The sequence below is a fragment of the Podarcis pityusensis genome (genome assembly GCF_964106645.2).
Source record: "Podarcis pityusensis genome assembly, chromosome: 3".
Taxonomy (NCBI): Eukaryota; Metazoa; Chordata; class Lepidosauria; order Squamata; family Lacertidae; genus Podarcis; species Podarcis pityusensis.
Window position 1 is genome coordinate 120,571,888 of NC_138026.1, and position 24,275 is coordinate 120,596,162.

Genomic DNA, 24,275 nt, shown 5'->3' on the forward strand with positions numbered 1-24,275 from the left:
TCCTGAAGCTGAGGCTCCAAGACTTTGGCCACCTCATGAGAAGAGAAGACTCCCTGGAAAAGACCCTGATGTTGGGAAAGATGGAGGGTGCAAGGAGAAGGGGACGACAGAGGACGAGATGGTGGGACAGTGTTCTCGAAGCTACCAGCATGAGTTTGACCAAACTGCGGGAGGCAGTGGAAGACAGGAGTGCCTGGCGTGCTCTGGTCCATGGGGTCACGAAGAGGCGGACACGACTAAACAACAACAACAACTAGCCCTATGACTATGCTCTGCCCCCCTGGTTGGAAGAAGAAGAGTTTGGATTTGATATCCCGCTTTATCACTCCCCTTCAGGAGTCTCAAAGTGGCTAACATTCTCCTTTCCCTTCCTCCCCCACAACACTCTGTGAGGTGAGTGGGGCTCAGAGATTTCAGAGAAGTGTGACTGGCCCAAGATCACCCAGCAGCTGCATGTGGAGGAGCGGAGACGCGAACCCAGTTCCCCAGATTACGAGTCCACCACTCTTAACCACTACACCACACTGGCTGGTGTAAATTAGGCAGTAAATTACTCTGAATACCACTTGCTGGAGACCAAAGGAGGGAAGGGTGCTGCCATCTCTCATGGGCTTTGATGTGAAAGACGGGGCAAGCTTGTTTTCTCATGCTCTGGAGGATAGAACTCGAACCAACATCTGAATAACTTTCTAGCAGTAAGAGTTGTTCAACATTGGAACAGGCTCCCTAAGGAAGTTGTGGACTCTCCTTCCTTGGAGGTTTTCAAGCAGAGGTTGGGTGGCCATCTGCCATGGATGCTTTAGTTGAGATTCCTGAATTGCAGGGGGTTGGACTGGATGACCCTTGGGGTCCCTTCTGTACATTTAAAGTTGTTAAATGTTCCAAAAATTATGCATAAATGTATCCTTTCGACTTGACAGCTCAGGGAAGTTACCTAGCTTTAAAAATCATATAAAATCAACTCCTTTGCCACTTTCCTTCATTCCACCGCCAATTTGCTTCATTGGCCAAGGACTTGGAAACCACTTGGTCCCCCCCATAATCCCTCAAGCGGGAGGTCATTGTACTCACAGGACACTCATAGGTGTCAATCGCTGGGCAGAGGCACTCCTCCGGACTTGCCCAGGTGGCAGACTATGCAAACCAACGTTCTACTGTCCCTTTGTAGTAGGTGCTTAGAATGTACTTCCCAATACATATCCTATATCCGCCTGTTGCCCCAACACATTCCTCCTATGTTAATCATGTCTAGGTAAAGGTAAAGGGACCCCTGACCGTTAGGTCCAGTTGTGGCCGACTCTGGGGCTGCGGCGCTCATCTCGCTTTATTGGCTGAAGGAGCCGGCGTACAGCTTCCGGGTCATGTGGCCAGCATGACTAAGCCGCTTCTGGCGAACCAGAGCAGCGCACGGAAACGCTGTTTCCCTTCCCGCTGGAGCGGTACCTATTTACCTACCATATTTTTCGCTGTATAAGACGCACCAGACCACAGGGCACACCTAGTTTTTGGAGGAGGAAAACAAGGAAAAAAAATTCTGAATCTCAGAAGCCAGAACAGCAAGAGTGATCGCTACGCAGTGAAAGCAGCAATCCCTCTTGCTGTTCTGGCTTCTGGGATAGCTGCGCAGCCTGCATTCGCTCCATAAGACGCACACACATTTCCCCTTACTTTTTAGGAGGGAAAAAGTGAGTCTTATAGAGCAAAAAATACGGTACTTGCACTTTGACGTGCTTTCGAAATGCTAGGTTGGCAGGAGCAGGGACCGAGCAACGGGAGCTCACCCCGTCACGGGGATTCGAACCGCCAACCACCCGCGTCCCTTATTTAATCATATATAACCCTCCCTTTTTCTAATGTAGCAATGATGTAGTGATGATGCTTAATGAACTGTAAGCTGAGATAAGAAAGAAACTTTTAAAAGTCCTTCTCACCCCATCCTCGGGGTTCAAAATTCCCCTTTGAACCTGTTGCGCAATAAACTTTGGTCTACAGCTATTTGCTCCGGTTGGTGGCTGGACTCCTTCCTTTATTTCGCAGGGACCCGCGGGCTCTGCCCCACCAGCTGGGTGGCTGAGCAGCCTCGCACCTAGATTTTTCCATAGCACTTCCATCTCTTTGATTCATACTAATCAAGTGCTCTTCCACTGAGCTGCAGCCCGTCCATGGCAATATCATGGCTTGCTGCCTCCTAAAGCCCAAATCCAGCCCTGTTGTTATTAATGGTGAGAACGGCATGTTCCTTCTTTGCTTCCTCAGCGTTGGGCCTCCTTTCTCCTCTTTTAAACCAGATCTCTAACTCTCTCTCTCTCTCTCTCTTGGTCAGTCATTAGCATTCCACAGAAGTTAAGTAAATTGAAAACACACACACTGCCACAGCACTGCGAAGGAAGGAAACTGCGCTCACAACAAATGCTTTCTGCTGACACAGTCCGTCTGTCTAGCCTCCCCATGCACAGAGCTGGTCCTCTTGACTGGTAGATTGACTTGGGTTGAATCCATAACTGACCCACAGGGAATTCCAGAGAGATCGCTGGAGGAGATCTTAGGGCAGACGACTCCCAGAGACGTTTTTAAATTGCCCATTGCATCGCTGACGTTGGAGGACAGCTGTCACTCTGATCCACTGCTGAAGTTCGCATTGAATTGCACCGGAGAGATCTCTGCCATGGTGAGTCGGAGACTTTTTGGTTCATATTATCATTGCCCAGCATATTAAAAATAGGTGTTTTGTGTGGAGGGAGAGGTTGGAGTTGATCTGCTTATCTATTCCTGTCTTGAAGCGGTTTTCAAATTAGGAGTTGTCCAATCTGCATTCTGAGAAACCTTTAGTACCTGAAACAGGGCAGGTGTGGAAAATGCTTTTCAGTCTAACCTCCCCACAAGCAAATCAGAACAAATGTGCAATAATGTTGCCTAACCTCTCAGCAAAGCGTGTGACAAGCAAACTGGGATGGAAGCTCAACGGGCTGGTTGTCTGAAAACAACCTCACAGCACTAATGCAGGTCGAATTTGCTACTCTGCATTTTCATTAAAAGCCAGGCTAGGGTCATCTAAAACAAAGCAAAACCCCTTACTTAATTGATCATCTGAGATTTAGTCAGTTAACTTATCTGTTAAAGGTGCATTCATTGCACATGAGAAAAAAAGAGCAGTGGTTCTAAAGAGGGGAAGCTAGATTCTTAAAAGACCGGCAGGGCAGGCACACAGGACCATAAGTCATAACACTGACTATTTCATCTGCATATGCAAATTAAGGAAATCTTTTAGGGAAAATGTAATGGGGGGGGGGGAAGGGTAAACAAAATCCAAAACATCTCCCAGTGTCATGGACCTCATCAGATTCAATCATCCTCCTTCTGCTATTTTTTTTCTTTCTAAAAAACACCCGGTAATTCGAAGGCTCACGGGTCTCCAAGGTTTTGCTGTGTGTGTGTGTAAACAACTACAGAAACCAAAAACACGGAACGCACTGCACAAAACCGAAAGAGAATCGTATAATTGTATAGTTGGAAGGGACTCCAAGAGCCAGTAACTTGTGTTTGAGCTCTCAGATGTGCCACAAACAATTTACTAAAAGCACCAAAGCGTTTTTTCCTGAAATTCCTTCATCCGGGGGCAACTTGAAAGAGATAGACATATCAAAAGAAGTGAGGACTTTATTTATGTATGCCACTACAGCAGCAAGAATATTGATTGCACAAAATTGGAAGACTGGAGAAATACCTACTAAAGTACAATGGCAAGAGAAATTGATGAACCATGCAGAACTGGCAAAAATGAAAGATAGATTGAGAGAAACAAACAACAGTGACTTTGAAAAAGAATGGGAACTATTTATATTATATTTGCAGAAACAAAGAAAGTCAATAGACTTGATGGCAGGATTTAAATAAACATTCACATTATCAGAAATTATTAGTATTATTATTATTAGTATTAGAAATTAGAAATTCTTAGAAGTATTAGAAATTATTAGAAAATGTTTAGAAAATAGTGAAATATTATAGTGTATTTACTTTTATTTTATGTTTTTAGGCTTGATGTTATGTTATTAACAACTTTTTCTGTTAGGAGATAGCAAAGTGGGTGAAAAGAGAAACAAACCAGAAGCGGAAGTTGGGGGAAGCCCTGAAGGGGAGGGAGGGAGGATGAATGAAAAAGAAAAATGAATAAAATTTAAAAAGAAAGAAAGAAAGAGATAGATATACAAATAAGAATCTTACAAGCAATTTAACAGTGACATAACACATACAAGGTGACGCTGACACAAAAAACCTGCACAAACTTACACAACAGAACAAAAATCATTACCCCCCCAAATATTTATCTCCCACACCCCTGGATGTCTCTATTTTCATCAGAGAAATGTCAGAGCATATGGAGTTATCTGAAACCCAAACCATCGAAAGGCAACCCCTATATAGGGAAGGTTTTTTAAAAAAAAGTTTTATTATGTTTTTATGTGGGACGTGGGTGGCGCTGTGGTCTAAACCCCAGAGCCTAGGACTTGCAGATCAGAAGGTCAGCGGTTCGAATCCCCGTGACGGGGTGAGCTTCCGTTGCTTGGTCCCTCTTCCTGCCAACCTAGCAGTTTGAAAGCACGTCAAAGTGCAAGGAGATAAAGAGGTACCGCTCTGGCAGGAAGGTAAACGGCGTTTCCGTGCACTGCTCTGGTTTGCCAGAAGCGGCTTAGTCATGCTGGCCACATGACCTGGAAGCTGTACTCTGGCTCCCTCGACCAATAAACCGAGATGAGCGCCGCAACCCCAGAGTCGGCCACAACTGGACCTAATGGTCAGGGGTCCCTTTACCTTTATATTTGTTGGAAGCCACCCAGAGTGCCTGGGGCAACCCAGTCAGATGGGCAGGGCATAAGTAGTAAAATGGTTGTTGTTAATGTTATTATGGAATAGGACACCCCTGTTTTCATCAGAGAATCGTTGGAGGGTATGTAACCATCTGCAGAAGATGAGAGAGAAAAGAGGCTTCGAACGGGAAAGGGAGAGTCCAGGGAAATACGACGCTGTGTGGTTAAGAACTTGGTTATGCGAAAATAAATCCTTTATGGGCCAGGCATTTGGTGGCCCTTTCAAAGCCAGGGCTGATCATATGTTTTTCCTCTTTCTTATGCTTGTCTGAGATCATGTTTTTTCAGGCGTTTCCAAACTCGCTCTGAAAGGGATTCATTGTCTGGTGAATACCAGACCCTTAATGCCCGAAAAAGAACACAGAATCTCTGGAAAAATAAAAATGACCAAACCATGTGATGTGGACAGTACAGCTCATGGCCACCAGATGTGGTTATGGCAGCAACTCGCTTAAATGGCATTGTTCTTATTCTTATTGAAATTTGTTACTCGCCCTTCACCCTAGGGCCTCAGGGCAGGTTGCAACTAACCTGCAACATTCATACTGAAATCTAGCATGGCACAATATGAATGTTGCATGTCATTATTAAATGACATGCAACATTATTAAAAACAGCCTAAAGCAGCTTAACATTGCGAGAATAAAGTTGGTCCAGGAAATTTGTCAAAAGCCAGGGTAAAGGTTGGATGATGTCAGCTCTTTACTGAACATCCATTCTGATTGGTGTTCAGGGAGGCTGCACAACATTGCGTCAAGCCATCATTTCCCCACATCTTCCATTGCCCCATAATTATCCTTCAGCATAATTAACCTTCCGCTTAGTTATGCACGGCATGGAGAAAGCGAGTAGAGAAATGTTTCTCTTCCTCTCTCATAACACTAGAACCATGAAGCTGAATATTGGAAGAATCAGGACAGATAAAAGACCCTCCAAGTGCCCCTATTTGGGGGTGACAGTCCTATATTTACAGAAGCACACCCTCCAACATTACTCTGGTGAAAATAGGGACGTTCTAAGGCAGCGATGGCCAAACTTGGCCCTCCAGCTGTTTTTGGACTACAACTCCCATCATCCCTAGCTAACAGGACCAGTGGTCAGGGATGATGGGAGCTGTAGTCCCAAAACAGCTGAAGGGCTAAGTTTGGCCATCCCTGTGCTGGTCCCGTGGGTTACCCGATAGGCGAGGTCCAAGTCCGGTCCATGGTCAAAGGTGCAACGTGGAGGCAGTCCATAGTAGCTGAAGCTGGGTGCAGGGCAGGGAGTCAGGTGAAGTCAGGAGCAGGCTTGCAAGCAGGGAGCCAGGGCGGGACAGGAGCTCACACAGGAAAGCAGGACAGAGTTCAGGCAGGAACTGGCAACCTACAAAGTTGCTCCCACAACTTGGGACTGGGGCTGGCTGGCTTTCATCTGCCTCATCTGCCCCGGTCCTCAGGTGACTCGCCTCTCCTGGCCTGGAGGCGAGCACTCCTCCTGCGGGAACTTAGTTCCCTCCGCCTCTCTGCCCTGAGCCTCTGCAGCTCAGGAGAGGCTGGAGGGTTACTGGACCCAGAGGCAACCTCCTCTTCCCCTGACGGGGCTGAGAGTGGAGCACCTGCAGGCTATGGGTCCTCCATCACCTCAGGAGTCAGAGCAGACTCAGCTGGTGCCTGCACCTGAGGATCCAGCACAGGTGAGGACCCTTCAGGCTCATGCCCCAGCCCCGGGTCAGCTGGTTCTGGAAGTGGGGAATCCTGTGCAGGCTGGGATCCCTCAGGTTCAGCATCCAAATCCCAGGCCATCACAATCACTGTTCTAAGGCAGGCTTCCTCAAACCCGGCCCTCCAGAAGTTTTGAGACTACAATTCCCATCATCCCTGACCATTGCTCCTGCTAGCTAGGGATCATGGGAATTGTAGTCCAAAAACAGCTGGAGGGCCAAGTCTGAGGAAGCCTGTTCTAGGGGAAAGCAGGACATTCCGGGTGTTACATATTCAGTGGTCTCCGTTTGCCTGAGCTTGAGTCTGGACTAAGGATTCTGAGCTCCTGTGTTCTGATTTAATGCATGATGTTCAGTCACAGAATATTTCAAGATTTGGGCCGCTGCCTTTGGCTCTTGAACTCTGAGTCGTGATTCGCAGTGGCGGATGGCCTGCCACAAAGCCACAACAAAGGCCACAATGGATTCACCTGAGGCCTGGTCTCATTCGTAGAAGGCATGCCAGCAGGCAATCTCTGATGGCTGAGGAGCGAAGTGTCAGGAGTTCAGCCTACACTCGAGTAGGACCCTGGCAGAGACACATGCCCGACTGGCATGTTCCCTCCCTCCTGGTCGATCATTCAGGAGCTTCATAAGTTTTCTTCAGCCCGAACATCACAGCAACCGATGCCAACAGACATCGACACACTTAGGGATCCGCAGAATTTGCGCAACTTGCGTGACAGAACTCAGCAACTCAGCATTTTGGCTAATCTACTTTATTTACATATAAACACACACGGAGCACTGCAACATGGCTCCCTCTCTCTCTGGCATCAGACAGCAAAGAGAAAAAGAACAAAGGACAATAGTCCCACTTCACGGAACACAGTAACACAAACATCCTGTCTCCGTCACTTCCCAAAACATATACCGTCATGTGAAAGACAACAATCCCATGACTGCAATCATGGAACAGGAATTCTAACAGGCAGTAGGTCTGCAGCTTTAGCATGATTGCATTCAACGTTGTATCGCTCAGCTTGGCTGGGGCCACCAGAGTCTGGGCCATCTTGAATATAGCAGGACCCCACACACTGACAGTGTAGCCCACTTCAGTTTGGGGTCAGTCACCCTATTGGCTGCGAGGAAGAACTCCAGCCGGCTGGCGTAGGAGTCCCATTTCCCTGGAACCGTGGTGTCAAATTCCTTGATGTGGCCCTGAGTGGCCATGATGGCCACTCTGTGTGATCTGCCTTGTGGCTTCAGCCAGTGATTTCTCTTCATGACTCCATGGACCAGAGCACGCCAGGCACTCCTGTCTTCCACTGCCTCCCGCAGTTTGGTCAAACTCATGCTGGTAGCTTCGAGAACACTATCCCACCATCTCGTCCTCCGTCGTTCCCTTCTCCTTGTGCCCTCCATCTTTCCCAACATCAGGGTCTTTTCCAGGGAGTCTTCTCTTCTCATGAGGTGGCCAAAGTCTTGGAGCCTCAGCTTCAGGATCTGTCCTTCCAGTGAGCACTCAGGGCTGATTTCCTTCAGAATGGAGAGGTTTGATCTTCTTGCAGTCCATGGGACTCTCAAGAGTCTCCTCCAGCACCAGAATTCAAAAGCATCAATTCTTTGGCGATCAGCCAGCTCTCACTTCCATACATCACTACTGGGAAAACCATAGCTTTAACTATACGGACCCTGGTTGGCAAGGTGATGTCTCTGCTTTTTAAGATGCATTTTAATAGTTCAATAATGTATTTAAAAAACTATTTTTAAGTAGACAAATTTGACTATTACAGTGGTACCTCGGGTTAAGTACTTAATTCGTTCCGGAGGTCCGTTCTTAACCTGAAACTGTTCTAAACCTGAAGCATCACTTTAACTAACGGGGCCTCCTCCTGCCGCCGCACCAACGGAGACCGATTTCTGTTCTTATCCTGAAGCAAAGTTCTTAACCTGAAGCACTATTTCTGGGTTAGCGGAGTGTGTAACTTGAAGCGTATGTAACCTGAAGCGTATGTAACCCGAGGTACCACTGTATTAATTATAATTAAATTATAATTATAATTAAAACTTCTCCTTATTTGTTTGTGAATATGCTGACCGAGGCCCCCTTTGGAATCGGAGGCCTGGGCCCCCCCTCTGACTGGGCCTGATCAACAGTGAATTGTAGGTTGGTACCCACAAGGCAAGACACAGCAATAACAGCAAGAACCTTTCTTGAACTACGTAACTGGGAAACAGGGGCAAAGCAACTGCTTATATACCGTATTTTTTGCTCCATAACACTCACTTTTTTCCTCCTAGAAAGTAAGGGGAAATGTCTGTGCGTGTTATGGAGCAAATGCCTACGGATGGCAGGGGGATCTGCTGCAGTCGTGAGCAGAGGATCCATGTTTCCCCTTCCTTCCCTCCTCCATGGCTCGCTTTGAAACAGCAAAGCGGGAGAAGAGCCGCTGAGTGAGGAGAAGAGAGGGACAGAGAGCCTGGTTACAAAGCACGGATCCACATGGATCCTCAGGATTTTTGCACTGGGTCACCCCAAATTCACCATCAGATCACATAGCATGTCCATGGCTACAGCTTGCACCAAAAAAATCACACACCCACTGTTGCTTGGGGCCGCAGTGGTGCAAAAACGTGGTTACAAAGCGTGGATCCACATGGATCCTCAGGATTTTTGCATTGGGCTACCCTAAACTCACCGTCAGATCACATGTCTGTGGCCACAGCATCAACCACAAAAATCATACATCCACTGTTTCGTTTAGAATATTTTTTTTTCTTGTTTTCCTTCTCTAAAAACTATGTGCGTGTTATGGTCGGGTGCGTGTTATAGAGCGAAAAATACGGTACATTTTTGGAAGCCTGGGCCACTCCCACTCCCAATGTGATTGGCTGTCTAAACTTCCAACCTGCGAATCGCAAGTTCAAGGGCCAATGGCAGCGGCCCGAATCCTGAAACGTTCTGTGATTGGACAACATGTGTTGAATCAGAACACAGGAGCTCAGAATCCTTAATCCAGACTCGAGCTCAGGCAAACAAAGACCACTGAATAAATAACACTGGGATCAAATCAGAAACCAGTACGGCTTCTGTAAATCCAGAACTGTCCCTGGAGAACAGGGGCAGTTGGAGGGTCTGTGAATCCACAACAACTGAAAGTCCACTGTTGTTCCCTACTCCTGTTCTTAAGTAGGGCTGGGTCATCCATGCCCCACAAGAAGAGGGGACAGAGCAGAGTGTGGTCTCATCCTGGGATGTGGGACGGCAATTCAGCACAGTTCCTGACTCCTTAATTCGCTCCCTGACTGCGATTCAAAGGAAGTATCTCGAATTAGAAGTCTGTTCGGATGCCATCTGGCAGCAACGCAGGTTCTCTGGAAAAGGCAAGGCTGTGACTTGCAGGGAAACAAAAAGGCCTGCCTTTGTAGTGCGCACTTAATAGGCAGCTGGTTTGGATCATGCAAGGGAAGGAATCAGAAATGAATCGGGCGAGAGCAGTCGGCGGGCTTCACACAGCTACGAAATCCAAAATGCTGAAAGCTTTGCTCAGGGAAACAGGCACCCTGGAATCTATCTGTGGGGTGAAGCATAAAGACCTCTGCCAGAGAGGGGTCAGCTGTAAAACTCCGTGTAGGAACAGATTCCACTCATCCCTTTTGCAAAGTACCAGGAAGAACATGTAGACAAAAGGCGAGTCTGCTGGATCAGGCCAATGGCCCATCTAGTTCAGGATCCTGTTCGCACAATGGGTGGCTCACCCAGGCACCTGAACAGCTTCCTCCACTGCTGGGCAGACCCTCCAAGTGTCCCTGTTTTCCAGGGACAGTCCCAGATCTATAGAAACCATCCCAGTTTCTGATTTGATCCCAGAATGTCCCACTTTTCCTTGGGACATCCCTATTTTCATTGGAGAAATGTTGGAGGGTATGGAGTTATGCAACGCCCAAGCCAAGGAGGTAAGGAACTATACAACCTTTAGAAGACATTTGAAGGCAGCCCTGTATGGGGAAGGTTTTTTTAAAAATGTTTAATGTTTTATTATGTTTTTATATATGTTGGAAGCCATCCAGAGTGGCTGGGGCAACCCCAGTCAGATCAGTAGGGGATGATGATGATGATGATGATGGAATAGGTAAAGGTAAAGGGACCCCTGACCATTAGGTCCAGTCGTGGCTGACTCTGGGGTTGCGGCACTCATCTCGCTTTATTGGCCGAGGGAGCCGGTGTACAGCTTCCGGGTCATGAGGCCAGCATGACTAAGCCACTTCTGGTGAACCAGAGCAGCGCACGGAAACGCCGTTTACCTTCCCGCCGGAGTGGTACCTATTTATCTACTTGCACTTGGACGTGCTTTCGAACTGCTAGGTTGGCAGGAGCAGGGACTGAGCAACGGGAGCTCACCCCGTCGTGGGGATTCGAACCGCCGACCTTCTGATCGGCAAGTCCTAGGCTCTGTGGTTTAACCCACAGCACCACCCGCGTCCCTCTCCTTTTCCTTGGGACATCCCTATTTTCATTGGAGAAATGTTGGAGGGTATGGAGTTATGCAACCCCAAGCCAAGGAGGTAAGGAACTATACAACCTTTAGAAGACATTGAAGGCAGCCCTGTATGGGGAAGGTTTTTTAAAAAATGTTTTATTATGTTTTATTATGTTTTTATATCTGTTGGAAGCCATCCAGAGTGGCTGCGGCAACTCCAGTCAGATCAGTAGGGGATGATGAGGAGGATGGAATAGGATGTCCCTATTTTCATCAGAGAAATGTTGGGGGGCATGTATGGGCAGGCAGTAGGCAACAGTCTTAGCCCAGGGTGGTCCAATTCACGGCCCGAGGACCGTATGTGGCCCCCAGTGCCTTTATAGGTGGCCCTCAGCAACCTTTGACGCCCCCTGCCCAGCCCTCATGCTGCCATCCCAATATTTTATTCAAGTTGGCAGCCCTGTCAGTCAAATTAGATGATACTCGGCTCGATGGACCAATGATGTCAGAGTTGCTTCCAGATCCTAGCTCACAGAGGATCACGCTAGCCAGCGATCATTAAATAAAAGTCTTTATTGAGTTACAGTTTCCATTCTCAAGCTGCTGCGTGCAACCCTACGTCTAATGGTTAGATCGGCGAAGTTCCATCTGAGTCTCCGCCCCTTGTACACCAACTTAATATCCTAGCCTTGCTCCACCTTTTCCGCCTGACTGTTCTTCTCTGGGTCCCTCTGCCCCCCGGGGTCTCTTCCTTCCGGGATTCCTCTGACGCTGACGCTGACCCCCCTGACTCTTCTCCCTCCTTTCGGCGGGCTTTAGGACCTGGCTCCCTTTCCGGGCTGCCTACTGCGCCACCTTCCTGTGCATTTGAACTTGGCACGCGCGCCCAACCTTCCACCTTCCGTCTGACCGTTTCTTCGCTCCCCGATGGAGGTGTGGCCACTCCTGACTCGTGCCCTCCCCCCTGTTGTGAGCTGCCAGCGCTTGATCCCTGGCGCCCTTCCTCTTCCCTGCTCTCTGGCGGTGACGCTGGTCCCGATTTCCAACTGCTCCCCTCTGAGTCCCCTCTGGCTCTATCTTCCTGGGGTGTCCCCCTAGGCTCCCCCCTTGCCCTGGCCACTGGTGCTCCTTTCTGTGAATCTTCTGATTCACTGGAAAGACTCGGAGATCTCGGGTCGTCGTCATCACTCATCTTTTCTTCTGCCTCCTCCCCCTCGCTCTCTGTTTCCTCCCTTGCCCTTGCCTCTGCTCCTGAACCCCTGACAAATGATCTTACTTGTTATAAGGCATTCAGGTAGTTGTAAGCCAGATTCCTATATTTTCTGTGATCCTACGAGTTTATAGTTTAACCTTTCTTCACATGAGCCACTTTGGAACGGTTTTTTTCTGCCATGAAGGATGGTGTAGAGATACTCCGGTGCAGAGGCAGAGTGGAGTAGTGGTTAGAGTCTTGGTGTCGCACCAGGGCTTCAAATGGCCAGTCACAGCCTCTCAACCTCAGCCTACCTCACAGGGTTATATTGCGAGGATCAAATGGTGGGGGAGAGGGAGAACTGTGTTGGCCAACTTGAGTATCTTGGAGGAGAGATGAGAGATCAATGAAACAAACAAACAAACAAACAAACAAACATTGCTTCCTTCCAACAGATTCTGTCTCCATCTCTATCTGGCTTCATGGATTAATTAGAGCAGAACTTAATTTGGCCACCAAAACCTGCCTTTGAGTATTTTGCTGGAGGAAGCTTCTGGCAGCCAGGAGGGGCTCAGCAAGTTCTGTGGGAAGCAGTGCCAAAGAAGACTCTACCCTAAAGGCCAGCCAGAGGGGGAGAGAGAGAGAACGAGAAACTCCTCCATTTCCCTTGCAGGATGTCGGATGCCTCTGGGGAAAATCCAGTGCGCTGGGTTCTGTCACTGAGCACCAAATGGAGTTGCTGGAAACCTTAAGAGCCTCAGAGGAGTCTGCCGGATCAGGCCAGGGGCCTATGGATGGCTGACCAGATCCTTGCAAACAGGATTTCAGTGCAAGAGCACACTCTGTGGTTTCCAACAGCTGGCATTCAGAAGCATGAATAAAACCATTTCCCCTATCCCTTATTCCCAAGCCTAACCCTAACGAAGAGTCGGACACGACTAAACAACAACAACCCTAACCATGCCAAGAAAAATATTCCTTCCAGTAGCACCTTAGAGACCAACTAAGTTTGTTCTTGGTATGAGCTTTTGTGTGCATGCACACTTCTTCAGATACACTGAAACAGAAGTCACCAGACCCTTATAGATAGTGAGAGGGTTGTTGTTTAGTCGTTTAGTCATGTCCGACTCTTCGTGACCCCCTGGACCAGAGCACGCCAGGCCCTCCTGTCTTCCACTGCCTCCCACAGTTTGGTCAAACTCATGTTAGTCGCTTCAGGAACACTGTCCCACCATCTCGTCCTCTGTCGTCCCCTTCTCCTTGCGCCCTCCATCTTTCCCAACATCAGGGTCTTTTCCAGGGAGTCTTCTCTTCTCATGAGGTGGCCAAAGTATTGGAGCCTCAGGTTCAGGATCTTTCCTTCCAGTGAGCACTCACGGCTGATTTCCTTCAGAATGGATCAGTTTGATCTTCTTGCAGTCCATGGGACTTCAAGAGTCTCCTCCAGCACCATAATTCAAAAGCATCAATTCTTCGGCGATCAGCCTTCTTGATGGTCCAGCTCTCACTTCCATACATCACTACAGTGGTACCTCGGGTTAAGAACTTAATTCGTTCCGGAGGTTCATTCTTAACCTGAAACTGTTCTTAACCTGAAGCACCACTTTAGCTAATGGGGCCTCCTGCTGCCTCTGTGCTGCTGCTGCCTGATTTCTGTTCTCATCCTGAAGCAAAGTTCTTAATCCGAGGTAATATTTCTGGGTTAGCGGAGTCTGTAACCTGAAGCGTATGTAACCTGAAGCGTATGTAAGCTGAGGTACCACTGTACTGGGAAAACCATAGCTTTAACTATACGGACCTTTGTCGGCAAGGTGATGTCTCTGCTTTTTGAGAGGGTGGGGAGGGGTATTACGCAGAAGGGTGGTGGGAATGGGTGATTGGCTGATAGGTGTGGTAAACCTGTTGACGCCTGTTAACGACTGCAATTGGTCTTACAGGAAGAAGCAAGGGGTGAGATGGCTAAAAAATAGCTTTATCGTGTATAATGAGATAAGAATCCAATGTCTCTATTCAGACCAGGTCTCTCCATGGTTTTAAGTTTGGTAATAAGTTGCAATTCAGCAACTTCTCTTTCCAGTCTATTTCTGAAATTCTTTTGTAATAAGACAGCTACTTTGAGATCTTGTATAGAATGTCCTGGGAGATTAAGGATTAAAGGCAGTAATTAAACACATGAGAAGAGTTTGTTGGATCAGGCCAATGACCCATCTAGACCATCATCCTGTTCTGTCATTCTTTGTGCTCAAAAGTCCTCTGTCTTCTTGCGGTTTCCAGCAAATGGTATTCAGAACCATAGAATGGTAGAGGTGGAAGGGACCCCAGGGGTCATCAAGTCCAACCCCCCTGGATTTCTGGAATCTCAGCTAAAGCATCCATGGCAGGTGGCCCTCCAGCCTCTGCTTACAAACCTTCAAGGAAGGAGAGTCTACAGAAGCATTGTTACCCCTGATTGGGGTAGCCTTCCCTGGGTTTGTCTAATCTTCTCAGAAAGCCGTCTCAGTTGGTATTCACCACTGCTTCCTGCAACAGGGAGTTCCATAGATTAACCGTGCGCTACATAAATAAGTGCCTCCTTTTGCAGGACTTTGGATGCCTCTGGGGAGAATACCGAGCGCTGGGTTTTTTGGGACTGAATGCCAGAAGGAAAGAGGGAGGGAAAAACCTTAGCAAGGCAGATCATTCTTGTGTGGCTGTTGGGTTGTGCAGGGCACAGGTGGGCAAGAGACAGCCGTGGCAGGTCGCCAGGTGGTTCTTGCCAGGGACGGTTGCTGGTTGCCAACAGCAAAGCTGTGATGATTGCTTTCCTGGCAGGAAGGGAATCTGGACACAAATTATTGCAAGGACAAGCTGAACGAAAAGGAGGTTGGTGATCCTAATTGCTAAAAACTGGAAAAAAGAAATTGTGCCAACAAAAAAGGAATGGCAAGACAAACTGTTAGAGTACATTGAACTGGCTAGATTGAGGCAATTAGAGATCACACCAGACAAGAGTTTCAAAAAGCATGGGGGAAATGCAGAGAATACTTCGCAAAACAGTGCCCTAAAATACATACCTGGACTTGTTTTGATTAACGTCTGCAGGAGACTTTGTGGATATTATAATTAGAAAAATCTTAATAATTATTCATAAAGGAAACAGTTTATAAGAAGTAAATAAGGAGGCCAGATACAGGATAAAGGAAGTCTTTTATTTGGTTGTTTGTATTGTTGTATGTTATGCTTATTGTATGTTACGTTCACGTTTAATGAGGGTGGATTTCTGTATTGGGGGGGTGGGGGTTTATGTTATGTTGCAAATAAAATTTCCAATAAAAATTAAAAATTAAAAAAGAAAAGGATCTTTGTGATGGAGGCGAGGGGCTTTATTTGTGCCAATCAGCCTACAAGGTATTAGCAGTTGTTGTTGTTAATTAAATTTATATACTACCCTATGCCCAGGGCAATTCACAACTACAATAGTTAGTTAGTTAGTTAGTTAGTTAGTTAGTTAGTTAGTTGGAGAACCTCTGTCCTGCCTTTTCATAGACTCATAGAATTGTTGAGCTGGAAGGAACCCCAGGGGTCATCTAGTCCAACCCCCTGCAATGCGGGAATCTCAGCTAAAGTATCCATGACCGATGGCCATCTAACCTCTGCTTAAAAACCTCCAAGGGAGGAGAGTCTACAGCCTCCCAAGGAAGCCCGTTCCACTATCGAACAGCTCTTACTGTCAGAAAGTTTTTCTGTATGTTTAGTCGGAATCTCCTTTCTCATAGCTTGAAGTCATTAGTTCGGGGTCCCAACCCCCTGGAACAGCAGAAAACAGACTTGCTCCACCTTCCATGTGAAAGCCTTTCAGATATTTGAATTGGACCATCCGATCACCTCTCAGTCTCCTCTCCCCCGGGCTAAACACCCCAAACTCCCTTGACTGAGTTCTTCTCTCTTTTCCCGCACTGGGAAAAGCACTGGGCTTGGAAAAACAGGTCTGAATATTAGGATATAGTTCCATTCCACCTTAAAAGGAGCAGGCATGACTGTTGTGTGTCACATGCCTGTTTACTTCCAGCACAGTCTGCTGGGAACTTCCATTTGTATATTGCTTTTGCTGTTGCTGTTTCGCTTGGAGACAAAGGGAAGCAGACATGTTTTTCCTTTGTTCCTGAACTATGCTGAATAAACGCTGTCAATAATGCTTACACATGTCTCTGTCCGCCACTTCAGTTGTGAGGATCTATTCACTCTACTGATAAGAGCGGGCACAGCTTCTGAACATATCGGAGGCTCATGCCGCTGATTGATGCTATTCCAAGGGAGACCGGTGTTCGCCCGGCTGCCGGCCGGTGGCTGGAGCCAGCTGGGGGCCAGCCCAATGCCCCCATCTCCCCGGCAGCATCCCAACACTGAATTCAGGTGTAACCACCCACACCCCATCTCTGAGAATAGTGACTCGCCTTTCCTTTTTTCCAGGTTGCAACAAGACCACTCACGGTTTGGAGTCTGCTGCTAGGGCTGAGTCTTCTTATACCCACTCAGAGCAAGGAAAAGGAATCACTGGGCAATGCCACGGTGAGACCAACCCCAGAACATCGTGGAGATCAGTCCCCAAACCCAGACTTTTGCGACTTCACATTTCATATCCCCTGGTCTGGGAGCTCTTGCACGCCGACGACCCAGGCAACCGCCACGCCAGCCTCTCAGGAAGAGCTGGACCATCTCAAGATCTTGTTGGAGGACCTTGGAGGCAACCTGAAGAGCCTTCAGGAGGCTGCAGCTCTGGAGGCCGGCCAGTCCAGGTACCAGGACATCGTTTCTCAAGCCCTTCCAGATGTGAGAGAGGCCAACGGGGCGTTCCATGAGATTCTTGGGAAGTTCCTGCAGGAGTTGGAGGAACACATCCATGCAGATGATCATCTGCATGCAGAGGACGAGAAAAAGAAGTAGGTGCTTCTTCACAACAGATGCTCTTTTTGCGGGGCTTAGCAATGGAGCACAGAGCTAGCTGCTTTGTACATCCTATATAATGCTCTGCAGGATTAGCGGGAGGGTGAGTGGAAAGGGTCAGCCAAGGAAGTAACTATTGGCAAAACCTATTGGTGTTTCACAACTTTACGACTAGTTGCAGGACCTTAGCCGACCTAGCAGAGTACACGCAGAATCCATGGAAGCAATTGGCGACTTGGCTGCAGACAGGATAGACGAAGCAGGAACCAGGAACTTGTAGTTAGGTGTTTATTATATACAGTTGACTATTTACAGGAACAGAACACTGATCTTTTGCTAGCTCTCTCTGACACGACTCACAACTCCTACACTGACACACAGAACTCCTGAACTCCCGAACTAACACATTCCAGTTAGAAGGCCATTAATTATCACTCCCTTGAGAGAGCTTGACTAATCAGGGAGCTGTCTCCATTCCTCTGTTATCACCAGGCAGACTTACTCCTTCAGATTGCCTTCTGGCTGTCGGCCAAACCTTAATTGACTCTGTGTGAGTAGCTGCATGTACACAGTTTCCCAACAGTAACCAGCAGGCAGAGGAAAGGAAATCCTTCCTTCTCGGGGCGGGGGACACATTGAATTCAGCTCCTACTTAAAGGCAAACTTACCTGGTTTGCGCTTTCTGAAATTATTATTATTTTATTTATTTATACCCTGCCCATCTGGGTGGCTCCCAACAGAAAATTAAAAACACGATAAAACATCAAACATTAAAAACTTCCCAACACAGGGCTGCCTTCAGATGTCTTCTAAAAGTCAGGTAGTTGTTTATTCTTTTGACATCTGATGGGAGGGCGTTCCACAGGGCAGGAGCCACTACCGAGAAGGCCTCTGTCTGGTTCCCTGTAACTTGGCTTCTTGCAGTGACGGAACCGCCAGAAGGCACTTGGCGCTGGACTGGGCAGAACGAAGGGGGTGGAGACGCTCCTTCAGGTATATTGGACTGAGGCTGTTTAGGGCTTTAAAGGTCAGCACCAACACTTTGAATTGTGCTCAGAAACGTACTGGGAGCCAATGCAGATCTTTCAAGACCGGTGTTAACTCTGTGCTGTGTGAAGAACAACTTTCTTTTGCCTGTCCTGAACCTTTCACCTTCTCTGGACGTCCATGAGTTCTAGTCTTATGAGAGAGGGAGAAAATCTTTCTCTCTTTCTGTTTTCTCCATGCCGTGCCTACTCTTATAAACTTCTCCTGCAGGCCTTGCATTACGTGTTGCAAGGAGAGACGCTTGTACATTCAGCCTGCAATGCTGAGAGACTGGGACCGGCTGAGCGAGAGCAATTTCTTTATATATTTTTTCTGCTGATTCTCAGGGGTTTCTCCTGGGGAATTTGCATTGCCCCGGCTCAATTTCACATCCGAGCTGGAATTTGGCTGGCGGTTTTGCGGCTGTGTAACTCACTCAGCCACCAGCTCCCTGTGCGATGGATGCCGTGTCCCAACAGGGGAGAGAGAGAGAGAGAAACTAAAATCTTGCTCCTTGGTCTCCATTGCCTCCTGTCCTCATATTCCTGGCCCCCCACTCTCCTGCACACCCACTGTGCCCTTGAAAACACCCAAGCCCCCCTCCCTGCTTAATAGCACCACGATAAAATGAATGGGAGGGACGCGGGTGGCGCTGTGGGTTAAACCACAGAGCCTAGGACTTGCTGATCAGAAGGTCGTTGGTTCGAATCCCCACGACGGGGTGAGCTCCCGTTGCTCGGTCCCTGCTCCTGCCAACCTAGCAGTTGAAAAGCACGTTAAAGTGCAAGTAGATAAATAGGTACCACTCCGGTGGGAAGGTAAACAGCGCTTCCATGCGCTGATCTGGTTCGCCAGAAGCGGCTTAGTCTTGCTGGCCACATGACCCGGAAGCTGTACGCCGGCTCCCTTGGCCGATAAAGCGAGATGAGCGCCGCAACCCGAGTCGGCCATGACTGGACTGAACAGTCAGGGGTCCCTTTACCTTTACTAAAATGAACGGGCATTAGACACAGGGGAGCCCAGAATTTAGTGATACACCATCTGCTTTGCTTGCTCAATGCCCCGGGTTCAATTCTCAATGGCGTCTCCAGAGAGAACCTCTACCCAGTGGCTTTAAAACTTCAGTGGCACCCTGTGCGATGCCAAAATTTGTCCCCTCCACTGCCTCTTGCCTTCCGCTGTTCGCCATTATTGCAGCGCCCCTGGCGGCACCCTCTCAGCTCGGCGCGAGCCAAGTGTGGGTAATTGGTCCGCACTCCCCGAAATCTGCTGCTGCCCTGCTTTAAATTCTGGAAAGCTGCTGCTGGTCCGTGTGGACTTCTGAATTGCAGGAATGTTCACGGTGGCAGGAGAGGATGTATTGTTTATTACTGTCCTCCCTAACTTGTGCTAGCAAGTTCTTTTACTTAGCAGAGTTACATTCCCGTGGCCAACTCTGGGGTTGCGGCGCTCATCTCGCTTTATTGGCTGAGGGAGCCGGCGTACATGTGGCCAGCATGACTAAGCCGCTTCTGGCGAACCAGAGCAGCGCACGGAAACACCGTTTACCTTCCCGCCGGAGTGGTACCTATTGATCTACTTGCACTTTGACGTGCTTTCAAACTGCTAGGTTGGCAGGAGCAGGGACCGAGCAACGGGAGCTCACCCCGTTGCAGGGATTTGAACCTCCAACCTTAGAATAGTGTAGAATAACATTAAATACCAGCATATAAAAATTAAACAGAAATCTACTCTTAACAATTGCAATAAATAAATAACAATTGCAGTAAAATAATCAATAAAAGAACAGCAAGCCACAGTGCATAAAATGTTGTTGTTTTTTAGTCGTTTAGTCGTGTCCGACTCTTCGTGACCCCTGGACCAGAGCATGCCAGGCACTTCTGTCTTCCACTGCCTCCCGCAGTTTGGTCAAACTCATGCTGTTAGCTTCGAGAACACTGTCCCACCATCTCGTCCTCTGTCGTCCCCTTCTCCTTGTGCCCTCCATCTTTCCCAACATCAGGGTCTTTTCCAGGGAGTCTTCTCTTCTCACGAGGTGGCCAAAGTATTGGAGCCTCAGCTTCAGGATCTGTCCTTCCAGTGAGCACTCAGGGCTGATTTCCTTCAGAATGGAGAGGTTTGATCTTCTTGCAGTCCATGGGACTCTCAAGAGTCTCCTCCAGCACCAGAATTCAAAAGCATCAATTCTTCGGTGATCAGCCTTCTCTATGGTCCAGCTCTCACTTCCATACATCACTACTGGGAAAACCAGAGCTTTTGCAAATTGAGAAGCAGAGAGTGAAGGGTGGAGCAAGGCAGGAGTGGAGGGTGGAGCAAGGCCTGATGAAGTCTCTCCCCTCTCCCCTCACCAGCTTCCTTCTCCTCCTCTAGCGCAGCCATTCCCCCATCAGACTGCTCCTCTTCACCCCTGGTGCTGCTGCTAGGAGTCTGTTCCTCTGAATCGTCTTCCTGTTCATCACTTGCAGAGGGGGCTATGACATTGGAAAGCAGATCTGGACAGTTATATCTGCTGGAAGAAGACAGGGTCTTGTGTTTCCTCTTCTGGTTGCTCATAAAAGCCCACAACACTTTCCTCTTGTTTTTATTCCGTTTGGTTAAAGAGGGTTTCCATATTTTCTCCCTCCTCTTCTGCGTAGGTTAAACGAACACTTGCGGGGGATGGACAGGATGCTGCGGGTGACCAGCCACCTGGCCGAGCAGCTGGACCAAGCATCCCAGGACCTCCTGGTCAAGATGACCAGCCTTTTGGAGAAACCAGCCACCCGGGTGGAAGGAAGCGCCCTGAAGACATCTTAACTGCGCATCCCGTTCTCTGTTCGCAAAAGCATTAAAAGAAAGGTCTCAGCATTCATTGTGGAATCGGTTCCAATAATTTTTTATTTTCCCCCGGTGTGCACGTACTTTCCTCATCTCGTGGGGACACTAGGTGGGTCACCTCTTGCTCAGAGAAGCCTCATCTTTTGCAGTTCTCACACACGCCTGCACAGTGCAGGAAAACCCCACACGACAAGCAGTAAAGGTAAAGGGACCCCTGACCATTAGGTCCAGTCGTGGCCGACTCTGGGGTTGCTGCGCTCATCTCGCTTTACTGGCCGAGGGAGCCGGCGTACAGCCTCCGGGTCATGTGGCCAGCATGACTAAGCCGCTTCTAGCGAACCACAGCAGCGCACAGAAATGCTGCTTACCTTCCCGCCAGAGTGGTACCTATTGATCTACTTGCACTTTGAGGTGCTTTCGAACTGCTAGGTTGGCAGGAGCAGGGACCGAGCAACGGGAGCTCACCCTGTCGTGGGGATTCGAACCGCCGACCTTCTGATCGGCAAGTCCTAGGCTCTGTGGTTTAACCCACAGCGCCACCCGTGTCCCTTACGACAAGCAGTACCAGGTGCTAATTCTGGGCCCTAGGGTAGGGGTGGAGGGTAAATATAAATATAATAATAAATTTTTATTTATACCTCACCCTTCCGGGTTCAGAAAACCGGGCTCAGGGTGGCTAACAACAAATTTAAAACACTTAATTGATGCAACAAAAACCAGCATAAAATACATTATAAAACGTGAATAACAATAATTCAGAATTCAAAAATCAATTTAGGGGGGAAATCCATCCAATAGGGATTTTAGGGATTTAAGAAGGCATCCGTTTCCAATCCAGCCCATAACTGTCTCACACAGCACTGTTTCCATTCTACTGCATTTCCTCTTCTCCCAAAAGTGATGCTATTCACCTCCCTGCCTCCTGTGGCAGAATTCTGTTACTTACATAAATCATACCTGTTATTCCTGCATCGCAGGGGGTTGGACTAGATGACGGCTGGAGTCCCTTCCAGCTCTATGATTCTAAGAATGTCAGCGTAACTTACATGCAACTTATATATAATACGCAGCATCTTCAGTAGGGCTCTTCCTTTCAGAAACCATGGACAGCATCTGCCAGCCAGTGGGGGTAAAACTGAGGCATGTGCACCAACGTGTTGTGCATGAATCATAAAACGGTACGGTTGGAAGGTACCCCACGGGTCATCTAGCCCAATCCTCTGGTTGCTATTGTTGCATTTATATTCATCCTCTCCTCCCAGACACTCCTGGCAGTGTACATAATTCTCTACCTCCCTGCTTTAGCCTCACAACAACTTTGCAAGGTAGGCTAGGCTGAGATGCAGTGACTGAAAGTGATCTTTGTGACTGAGCGAGGACCTGAACCCAAGTCTCCCAGGTCCCTGTTTGACACTCTAACCACTCCACGGCACTGCCCCGACTCGGGGTAAGTCAGAAGGGACTTGGGCAGCTGTGATTGCCTCGCCACCCCTGCCCACCCGCCGCCTAAGACGAGGCTCATGGCGCCCCATCCGACACACAGCTCCAGGCACAACCCCATGAAGGCTGCCGGGCTGTGTGGTACAGCAGTTAGAGCTGTGGGAATGTTCAGGGATGCAGGAGAGGATATATTGTTTGGTTATAGCCTTTCCAACTTGTGTAAACAAGTTCACAATTTAGCAGAGTAACATTCCTCTTTTTTAAACTCACAGCGGATGCGTTAGCTCAGGCTCGCTAAAGCCTCTATAATAACTGTTCTGGTATTTCCCCCTTATTCCCTCATAAAAGGTAAGACACGACACAGTCTTCTATAAAAGTATAAAAAGAGTTTACTCACTCACATTCTGTTCACAGTCGGATCCCAGAAGGCAGACTTAGCTTAGAAAAGTAACATACACCTGGAAACTATCTCATAAGGAGACAGTCCCTTTGTCCTCCCTTGGCTGGAAGCCAAGAGAGCATCTTTGGCTAAGCAGATGTTGCTTCTTCGATGCATGTAGTCAAAGAGAAAGAGATGGCTGCCCTGCCCTGTGCTTTTGTCGTTACCTGCACAGGTGAGGCCACGCCCGCCTCTACTCACATGCAGAGGAAGTCTGTTCCAGCTCAGAAGGAAACAGGAAGTTTACCTGCTGGCTGGACAAACATTCCTCCCCATGTGTAAACATGTTCACTCTAGGAATGTTGTACTTGACTGCTCTTGTGTTTCACATCCCACAAGAGCATCCGACTAGGAGCCGGGAGAGCAGGGTTTGAATCCCTACTTGGCCAGCGCGAAGGTCCCTGGGTGACCTCGGGGGCCGGCCACTGCCTTTGCAGGGTTGTTGTTCGGTGAGGGGGGGGGATGAGCCACATGCGCCACCTTAAGCACCTTGGGAGAGGAAAAGGTGGAACATAAATGCAGCAAATTAATAAATATCTGCACTGCTGCTCCTGTGGGGAAGCTGGTGTCAGCCAAAATACTGGCATCTTGTGTACAGGGGTATTTCAAAGCTCCTTTGTAATTCTCCGCTTATATCCTTTTCTCAAAGCTGCCTGGATCCCTCGCGCGAATTCCAAGCCCTCCTTTCACACTTCTGAAAATCAATTTAAGGGAGGCTGGGTGCTCTGAACCACCCCCCCCCTCCACCAATTAATTCCCCAGGGACTCAGCAGACCTTCCTTCCTTCCTACATCCTCTCTCTGTGCTTGAGCAGAATGATAAAGATGAATCAATACCTGGTATCAGGAGGTAGCGAATGGGTCTCTCCCCTCCTGAATGGGGAGGTGTTTGGTTGACTGCAGTGCCCCCTGGCGGCACGTTTTGTTCCTCCAAAAGGCTTTTGCTGAAAAATAACTCCAAAGCACTGCATCTAGCTGCGCTCCCGTGCCATACCTGTCTCACCTTGCCTGCCTGGTTAAATCTTTCAAATCAACTCAGCGCTATAATATTAATGAAAGCAAGCAAAGCAACCTGGCTATCTGGCCACGATCCATTAAGGGCTACCCCACAACAGTTGCATGGAAACTAAGAATTATATTTCGGTTGGAAACCCCAGAGAGATGGGACCCACTTTTACTTCTGCCACTTACAGTCCCAGGCAAGTCACTATCTGTCAACCTCCAGCTGAGAAAAAAAAAAAATACTAATTGGTCCACCTTGGAAGGGTGTTTTGAGGGTGAACACAACAACTTAATGGCCAAGGCATTGTGATTGTGCAGTGTTGTTAAGCCGTCCTGAGCTGGGCTCTAAATGGGGAGAAATGTCTCTCTAAATCTCTCTCCAAAAGCTCAAAAGCTCCTACCCTTTC

At 48.3% G+C, this 24,275-nt stretch overlaps 1 protein-coding gene across 1 annotated transcript; it reads left to right on the plus strand.

Moving 5' to 3' along the window:
• The first annotated feature begins 2,272 nt into the window (after nt 1–2,272).
• Nucleotides 2,273–21,022, plus strand: LOC308474641 (uncharacterized protein). The gene is made up of 3 exons (XM_081001199.1): nt 2,273–2,668; nt 16,672–17,141; nt 20,808–21,022. The coding sequence occupies exons 1-3, from the start codon at nt 2,666–2,668 to the stop codon at nt 20,965–20,967; spliced, it is 633 nt and encodes a 210-aa protein (XP_080857325.1). The 5' UTR covers nt 2,273–2,665; the 3' UTR covers nt 20,968–21,022.
• The last annotated feature ends 3,253 nt before the right edge of the window (nt 21,023–24,275 follow it).

What these genes read in the sequence shown, in the direction of transcription:
- LOC308474641 (XM_081001199.1), top strand. An exon ending in GCAGAGGACGAGAAAAAGAA is followed by an intron (nt 17,142 to 20,807) that starts GTAGGTGCTTCT and finishes TCTTCTGCGTAG; the next exon opens with GTTAAACGAACACTTGCGGG.